Here is a 9,725-nt window from a genome sequence, read left to right on the forward strand (position 1 = left end):
GTTCCTGAGATATCACAATCACAAGAATGGGATGATGATTGGAAAACTCAAAAACAAAATGTTTCCAGTCACGGCTGTCGTATATAATTTATGACCAGTTGACGAGATAGATTTTTCCAAAAAGCAATGTTTTCTCTTTCCAGTATGGATGAACATTTTAAACAAAAATAGTAATGGATAATGCCTTGGAACAATTTAACTTTTAGGTGCATTACTGCCACCTTCTGGCAGTAGTAACGCATTAATACCAGTCGCCGGTAGCAACAACTGTCTTTTAATAGACTATTTGGTTTTTAATGATTTAAACAGACATCATTTTTGCAATACTGTTGTATTGAAATGAACTTGATGACCGTTGTCAGAAATTATTTAAAAATGATGAGTTAAATGAAAATTGGGTGTACATTTTATTGCTGACTTGATAAGGTTGTTTTAGAATTTTTGATGATTAAATGTTTTTGATACATTGGATTAAAGTACTGTGTGATAATACATGCTTACAGATTGAAATAATAGTTTTCTCCCAACCCACAATTTGTCCATGTTTAGGGTCGAGTACATGGAGAAGAGCAAACACCTGCAGGAGCAGCTGAACGAGCTGAAGACGGAGATTGAAAGTCTGAAGCTGAAAGAGAGGGAGACTCCTCTGGACATCATTCACAATCAGAACACACAGCAGGGGACCAGCAAGCACAGCAACTTTAAAAAGGTAGCAGTATCACACTGATGGACACTAAAACACACGTCACACAATACTCTTCCAGCGTTCCTCCAAATGATCCCATCCACATGTGCACACTCAAGTCAAGGCTCAGTCGGTTTTTAGTCGCAGAACAGAAATCATTTGACGAGATTCTACCTCAGATTCTACCACATTAATGAACAAACACAGATTTTACTTCCAGCTGGCCACGAACCTCTTTTGTAGTAGAAGGATCATGTTTTTAATGTACAGGGACATGTGCTCGTACCTCGTTGTTAAAATGCAATATAGATATTGTGAAGAATGACACTGACCCTGTAACTTTATGACCTTGGAACTGAAGTACATTTTGCTCATGGTCTGTGCATGTAGATAAGCATCACATCATCTAACAGGGAGTGATGCACCCTCCCGATCTGTCACTAATGCATCTTAGTTACATCCACAAGTATTTCAGCCATTCAACAGCCGCCCAAATCTGTTCGAGTCACCTGAGTCTGAGGTGTAAATAGGGTCTTAATACTGATCCTACACCATCTCCCCCGAGAATAACTATAATAACTATCTATTTAAAGGTGACAGTGCTCTCGTACAAAACCCGGGCCTCACCATTTTATTATTCTATTGATCGTCAGAGCATCACTTAATAGCAATCGTCTCCGCTTGGCTTTTTTAGCCTCGAGTTTCCTCTTTGATAGAGCCGGAGCAGTCATTCATTTTCTGATGTGACCTCGAAAAGTATGCAGTGATTACTGGTCTCAAGTGTATTAAAATGAAAAAAAAAAAAAAAAAAAAAAAAGCAACTGAGGGAGATTTCTATGTGTCAACTCCATCAGTATGAGCTCGTTAGTCTCACCCAGCGACACGTTTAGTGATGAAATTAAATAACAGAAAAAACGACTCTTCCAGCTTGAGGGATATTTCATAATTGATTGGTCAGAGGTATTGTTGTAAAAAGTAGATTTTATTTCCACTGTCTTCTGATGAACTGGCAGATTAGACTCATTCTCCTTTATCTTCCCACTGCAGTATCTCCACTTTCAATAAAAGTTTCAAATCAAAATTGGAGCGGTGATCCCAGCACATCATAGAACAAAAAAAAAAAAAAGCCCACCCACCTCTGCTTTTATCTCTTTTAAGTAAAATATACTTGTTAAGTGAAGCGCTGATTGATTTTTGCTGGGTGATTAGTCACTTGGATTGACGAGGGCAAGGAGCTAAGTTTAAAGTGTTGTTTTAATTGAACTGAAGGTGGTCGGCATTTATCTTGTTAGTGGGGGAAGAGGCCGGGCGCATGGCAGGGAGGAAGGAGGAGAGGGAAAATAAGTCCGCTTCGCCAGAAGAGGTGAGAAGTTTCGGGAAGGCTGAGGTTAATGTTCAAAGGATGGGGAATTGGACGGAGGCTCAGTCAGTTCTGGCGGGGAGAGGGGGGGAGACGGTGGGACGAGAGGAGCAGAGGGAATGTGGAGCCAAGCACAGATGTCTGAGCCTAAAGCATCAGGACCAGCTGCAACCCCCCGTGCAAAGTTTCCTCCGTGCAGACTCCCTCCCCCCTCTGGATGATTAATGGACGTCCTCTTAACACGGCCCAGCGCCGTTTGTGCTTCTACCAGGCCACAGGTTCTGCTCCGTTAGCCCGCCAGCAGAGCTCATTCTCAACAACACAAATCTCAACACAAGAGCTGCAGCGATTCTGTGTGAACTTTTAAGACAGAAAATGCTTTTCATGTGCTGTCCATGGCGGTCCATCCAGACCGTGTGAAGCGGCACAGTGAAGGAGTCCAACCATCGGGGTTCGTCCCATTGTTTCAAACGACAGACAGAAGGATTTCTTTCTGGAAAGAACTTGCTGCCGTGCCATTGACAACATTAGTACCCGAGACACTAAATAAAAAGCTCTTGCTCTTTCCGGCGTGGAGACAGTGGGCAGTGTGGAGTACAGTAGTGGAGAGTGAAGGCTATTTTCCGCCGGTTCCGTCTCCGACGCGGCGACCGGAGTGAATCGCCGTCATTAAAGTCAATGCTTCATATCCCACCGGTTGCGCCGCGGTGCGTCTCACCAGCGTCCAAGAAACGGTTCAGTCCAGAAAAAGACATAAAATATAACATCCATGTGCAAACACCTGGTCGTAAAACAAAATCGCTACAGTCTACCGTCTGCCGCCGCGGAGAGAAATGCATTCTGCTCCCGCTGCAGACATGGTATCTAAAATAGTTACGCAGTAAATGAGGATTGATGCTTTTTAATGGCTAAAAGGCAGCAGGCTGTATTAACTTTGTCTTTAGGCTGCAGCACAAACCAGGAAATAACAGCAATAAACCCAAAATGGGCAAAGAAGCAAACGATTAACAACATTTACCCACGATAGAAGCACAGAAATCAAGGAAACATGACCAAGTTCAGTAGATAAACACCTATTCAGGCTACGACACTCATGAGAGAAGTTCAGGCTGCCTGTCTGCAGGGACAATAGAAGGTGATCGGTAAACATCCCTCTCCCACATATTATCTGTTTGGATTTGTTTAAGTCCCTCGTTCTGCACAATCCCCAGAAATAACCTGGATTTCCTAAACTACCCTCCTTCATCCCCGGCCTAATATTTGCTTTGGCAGCCGCTTTAATTCCCTTTACTCTACAGATGTTAGAGACAGGAGAAAAGTTTGCCCAGCCAATTTGAAGTGGTGCTCTCCTTGTGGGTTGGATGACTCAACGGTTAGCTGTGCTAGAAGAGTTAAATCAAAACCACTGGTCTGAATTCATCCACCACCAGCTTCTTTAAACCTGGAGAGAAAAACAATGAGCAGTTGTCTCTCTGACTATCATTGATCTTTCACTGCTCTGCAAATCTGTTCATCTGCAGCGGGAAAACCTACAAAGGTTTTTCCCTGATCCAATTGGAAACCCTGATTGTGTAAATGAAGATCAGTGAGAGGTGTCCCAAGAACTCTGCATGCCTTCATACCATCAAACATTCATTACAAACAGGATAACCTTCAGGGTGTGTTTGCACTAAACACAGCAAAGACTCTCCAGTTATCCTCTCCTTATGGTCACTTAGTCTTTTGATTAGTTAAAGTCAAATCATGTAATTTGCAATGCTACTGCTTTTTTTTTTAAAACTCAAGTCAGTGTTGATCAGAGCCATGACTGGATTAAACATGCGTATGTGTCCATTCTCAGGCCTGTCACAATTATTACTTAATTGCCTGATCACAGTGATTTGGGATGACGGTAACCAATATGCCTAATTGTTAGAATGGTTTCCTCTGTAGGTGGGAAGGTGTATTGTCCTCCAGTTCTCAGTCAGTCAAACGTGATCACTTCTGGCTCCATAAAACCAAGATGGCGACGGCCGAAATGGCAAACTTGACGCTTTAAAACAGCAGTTTTACAAACCAGCGGCTGAGTTGCCGCCCGGACGCAGCCGAGGATTTATAGGAGACGAAACAAGTTAGCAGCCAAGTCCTCACCACTGCATGGAAATGAACTCATCCAGCTTGCACACACATGCACACAATCCAAAGGGCTGCTGACCACTGGAGAATTCTGGCAATCTGCTTTCACAGAGCATCTTACTGACCATCTCTACGCTGGTTCTCTTGGTCTCTCACTTGAAACTCAGGGTCTTGTGCAGACTAGTTTCTCACAGTGCATGCAGTAAGAATACACAGCAGGATGAGATCAGACACAGAGGCAGACGGATGGTTTCAGTGACATTACGTAGTTTCCAATAAGGATTTCCGTGTGGTTATTTATTTTGCTTGCTTGCTCGACTGTTCTCCTCCAGCATACTTTGTTTTTATTTATTTCCACCACAGATACAAACCTTACCGCATCGTTGTTGTTATCTCTTCCGCAGCTAACACTACAGAGCACCAAGTCCAGGGTGGCTTTCTTCGAGGAACTTTAAACTACATATCGCAACTTCCAAGAACGTTTGGTTTCTACATTCCCGGTCAGCTGAAAACACTGACCTTCACTACGAGGTCTTACATTCCTCTTCCTGGAAACCGACCGAAACACTGCGGACAAAAAGAACCCACCACTGCCTTCACAAACGCACAAACACGGATACATGCCTTGAAGTTCCTGCACTTAATCTGAGATCCATAACAAAATGAGTGTGTGTTTACAGTGAGAGTGTGTGTGAGATACATCACACAATCTCCAGGAATATTTTGAAGTGAACTCGTAGGATTTATTCATGTCAAAGAATAAAGTTTGACAGTGCAATTCCACTGTGGCTCTAATGAAAGATAGTGGAGTTTAGGATGGTTATTATATAATGTGCAATTGAGATGACCTACTTTATCTGTTTGCAGAACTGTTCTGAACTCAACTAGAAATAAACCACAGATAAAACTGAACAAGAGAATTGAAGATTCTATGTTGCTCCTACCCTGAATAAAACGTTTGATATCTGCTGGTTATATACAGTAATATACTTTATTGTCTTAGATTTCTCTCTGATTCAACATCTGTTACATTCCAACAAATTCCTCCTTTGAAACTGAACATTCAAGTAGCAAATAGAGCTAATTTTTTCACCATTGTGCATTTAAAGAGACATTTATTGTCATCAGAGTGGATGGTCTGTGGCGGATGTTAAGCTTTTGCTCATCACCATAAATCCACCTCCGATTCATAACAAGCCTTAGTTATGTTGTGTGAGCAGCGATTGTTAACGTCGGTTGTGCCTTTTTACAACGTTTTGGTGGTGAATATACACGAAGTGTTATACATGAGGCCTTCCGAGCCACGTTTACTTCTTGTATGCAGCACACGCATATATAATTTATGTGATTAAGGTGTCCTTATGCAAGTGCACCGTGTTCTGCTGTTGAAAAGTTCAGAGACGATCATTTGTACTGGGTGCTTCTTGGACTTCAGACTCAACGTAGGAACCGTGGTATCTTCCTTGTGAGCTTGTGTCACATCGAACAGCTACGTGTGTGTGTGTAAAGAAGGCACACACTTTTTCGAAACATTAATTAGCATCTATTTTGACCTTGTCGTTTTGAATAAATGTACTCTTTCCCTCTGAAAGCAATTCATTTTGGTGAATTATAATGTGAAGAAAATATCATTTTTTTTCTGTCTAACAAGAATTGTAAGCTGTATTTTTAAAAAAAACAACTTTGGGTGAAGTTACAGTACCTATATTACTAGATATACATCATCACATAATCGTAACAGATATGTATCTTTTCCATGTAAAATAAATGAATATCAGGTTTCTTCATTTTTTTTTTTTGTATTTCTTGTGTAAGTTTTTATTCCAACCAGAAATAACTTTGTGTTATTTTGGCAAACTTTGATGAATGTCAGCTTTGATATTGCCGGTGCCAAGAGCCTCTTCCACCCCGCCCAAACAGAAACCCAATTACACCTTTCAAATGAATCAAGTGTTATGTAAGCACCCTCCATCTTGCGTCAGATCACATACCCTGTTTGCTTGAGTGACAAAGTCTTTGTGTGTGCGCTCGTGTGCTTACGGATACGTGGGCGAGCGGGGTGTGTTACTTGCCCCGTGCATTCGTTTCTCTGCCAGCTTGTGTTTTTGTGTTTCCATGTTAACCGTTTAATGGTGGCTGCTACTCGTGGCTTTGGGTCCCTGAGGCTGACAGCTCTCTGACAGTGAGTGGCGGCGAGTTCACGGGGGTGTCACCTCTGGATTCAGCCCTCAGCTGGAGGATGGCCAACCTCGCGTGTTTCAGTGCTGTGACAGAGACGTCTTCGGGGGCTAACTCTCCGCAGAGGGACAGACAGACGTACAGATCCTTCACTGCTGCCTCCCCACGACACGGTCCTCTGAGGGAGGAGGAGGGGGCGTGGGGGTGGGGGGGAAATCGCATCTTTTGTCACTCATCTATTCTCAAGGGATCGGTTGACGTCACACCTGCGCTCACTGTGCTGTACACACAAACACACTTGGCTTGTAGCAGATTGGAAAAGGTTTTCAGTTCATACGGGGTAAGGGGCGTTGACGCAGACTGATCTGCCAAGGGCTTGAACACACTGTATAGCACACGCAAGAGAGAGGGAGAGCCCCTGTTCATAATCCAGGGTTAGCCTCCATTTAGAGAAACAATTTAGGATTCATAACAATGACGCAGAAACAGTTTTATCAGCTAAATACAATAACCTAAACAATCTGGTTCCCTTTTTACTTTGACTGCACAGGTGTAAGGATGTTGCCACCCAATAAATGTGAACTGTCAATGCTTCTTTGATTTATTATTTGAAACAGAGCTGTTTAATTACAACTTTTTTGCAGGTACTTGTATTGATCATTTTTATTCCAACAACCACAATTCATTTTCCATTTAAATTCACATGAATACTACATATGTAGATAATATTATGGAGGATTACTAAGTATTGCCCAACTCTAAAAGGGCTTAAATTTGAGTCCAATTGTACTGTGGCAAAGCCTGAAGTTAGGTTTATGCATACTACCATAGGAAACAGACATATTGGTAGAAACATCAAATAGGCACTACATTAGCCACCTAATCTAAATGTTTATGAAAAGTAAAGTGTCCAGAAACAGGACTACTAGCCTAAATCATTGGCTAGTTACATCTCTTGGTTAAACTCATGCTTAGCTGAGCAACCAGTAAGTGACTTGGCTTGCATCTGACATTTTCACGCTCACCTATTAATGGGTTTTACTGAAATATGCTGTTGCTTGGACTGTTTAATTGTGTTATCAGGGTTCAGTATTGGAAAATATCAAAAAGTTTTTGTTCTGAACGAACAGAGCACAGCACAGTACTGCACACGGAGCAATAAGTATTATAAGTATTCCAGATTAAGTCGCCTGGTCAACATCCGTGCCTGATTTACGCGGTTTTGTGACCACTGCTAAAGAAGCATTTGCGATGTCATCATGGATTTAAAGCTTGAGCGTAAAGCCCACATCGTAATTTGTGTCCAGCTCGGGAAATGTCACTGTCCAAGATTGAAGAAGGCCAATTGGCCGATTAGTGTTTTGGCCATGGACACATGGGCATGTGGGCAGGAAGAACCTAGGTCGAACCACCAACCTTATGGTTAGTAGGCAACCCACTATACCAGCTGAGTCACAGCCGGGGAGTTGAGCACCATGAGTTGGTCCTGCAGGGTCATATTGCCAACAACGAGTTGCACTGTGACATTCTGAGGCATCTGAGGGAAAACAGTCTGTGCAAAAGTTCAGGTCTTTTGCACCAAGGTTCTCTAACATGACAGCGTCCCCCTGCTTCATGAGCATTTCTGCTCTGTTCGTTCACCAAAGGAACAGTATCGGGACTATTTGGTCATACTTTGTATGTACGTGTTCATGCCAAATAATGACCAGAGTCTCTTGACATTTACTGCCGTTTTTTTTGAGGAATTGCCAATGCAGGCAACACAGAATAGTGTAACAACAGTGCACACAAAACAGCTTTAGCAATTCAGCTTACATCCTACTTTAGGTCATGACAAGCTGTTGGCCCCCTACCCAGGTAAACAGTGAACTACCTAACACATATTAAATTATGCTCACCCACATTTTACACCCTTAGTCAACAGAATAATTCTTACCGGTGTATCATCTCCATAACAAACTGATTAAAGCAGTCAGTGCTTTGTAGCTGCCTGATCAGCTGTATGAAAGCTGATCTGTATGAAAGGTACATCACAGCCGAGCTGATGCTTTTTGAAAAATTCAGGTCAGAAATGAAATTGAATAGTTTCCAGAGCTTGGAGAAGTGTGTGCGTGAGAAGATAATTTGACTAATATCTCAACATCCTGGTGACCCATGTTTTACATAAGTAACACTAAAGTACTCCATGCTATCGTTTCAGTGTCTTTTACATTTAGTAAATTATGTAACTTTAAGATCGACTGTGCACTAAACTTTCTGTGACCAACTTATCACACCCCGCAATCAAAGCGTTTCCTCTCTCATGCCTCATCTGCTGCGTCCGCCCGTGATATGTTGAGCTCCAGAGACTAAAACCATCCATTGTGTGTTTTATCTGCACCAGCTATGGTGGAGCTCACTGCATCCCGTGGGCTTATCAACTGCTTCCGCAAATCTACTCCCATGTGTTAATCTCTTCCCACCCATACCTGTCCTGAAATATGCCAGCTCATAAATCCTTTAGTCCTTTTCTTTAATTACGTTCTGGACAAATGCAACAATATCTTCACGTTAGATGACGGATGAAATACTCACCATTTGCTCTCAATGTCTGCTGCTAAATCATTTATGTTAGATGGCTTGTGCTTTTTGGGTGATCAGGAGATTTTGAGTTAAGCTAACACGTCATGAATTTAACCTGGTTTGCTCCAAATCCTAAACCTCCCTTCAGCCGAGTTGCTCGCCTGCTTCACATTCACAAGGTATCCACTGACTGTTTAGCCCGAGGAACACACTCTTCCCCACCTTGCTACTTCTTCCTGCTGAGGTATTTCCTCCATGACTAGCCAGCTTAACCCTGAGGGAGTTTGCTCCATAAATTTGTGCAACCTTGGTTTTCCCTCCCCTTTCGCTTGTTGTACCTGCCCTACACTATCCCTACACCTTGCTGCTTATTGAACTACTTTGATTTGGGTAAAGGAAGCTGTGTGCTTCCACCTGCATGGATTAAAATACCTCTACAAGGACAGAAATGTAATTGGTGACCAGAAATCCTCTAAAACTTTCCTGTGATGTTCAGTTTTATATTGTCAGTCAATTTATTAATAACGTTTTCCTTATTATCCTGACATTTCTGTGTCCTGTACACATTTTATACAAAGTCCCAAACAATATGGTTGGCCATTTTTGAAACAATTTTTGTCACCTTCAACACAGCAGTTGACATTCTTTTAGCCCCTGACAGTAAACATTGAATGGTTTTAATCATGTCGATGATCCCTCCCTCAGTATCCTTAGCTGCATGAAGTAAACCATATCTTTCCCGTAGAAGAAAACTCACAAGTTACTTTTGGAAAGGTCAGGTGAATCTTTTTTTAGAGGCACAGCCTGTTTTTGTTGTTTGTTAGA

At 42.2% G+C, this 9,725-nt stretch overlaps 1 protein-coding gene across 2 annotated transcripts in view; it reads left to right on the top strand.

Moving 5' to 3' along the window:
• The window catches only part of nf2a (NF2, moesin-ezrin-radixin like (MERLIN) tumor suppressor a), a 31,036-nt gene extending 25,084 nt beyond the window's left edge, over positions 1–5,952 (top strand). For both annotated transcript variants that reach the window (XM_069138396.1, XM_069138397.1), the window contains 2 exons: positions 550–709; positions 4,565–5,952. In XM_069138396.1, the coding sequence (XP_068994497.1) occupies positions 550–709; positions 4,565–4,615 (211 nt within the window). In that variant the 3' untranslated portion in view covers positions 4,616–5,952. The remainder of the gene's footprint in view (positions 1–549; positions 710–4,564) is intronic.
• The last annotated feature ends 3,773 nt before the right edge of the window (positions 5,953–9,725 follow it).

Source organism: Embiotoca jacksoni, unplaced genomic scaffold, assembly GCF_022577435.1.
Source record: "Embiotoca jacksoni isolate LCO1_2020_lvr unplaced genomic scaffold, fEmbJac1.0.p SCAF_8, whole genome shotgun sequence".
Classification (NCBI taxonomy): Eukaryota; Metazoa; Chordata; class Actinopteri; family Embiotocidae; genus Embiotoca; species Embiotoca jacksoni.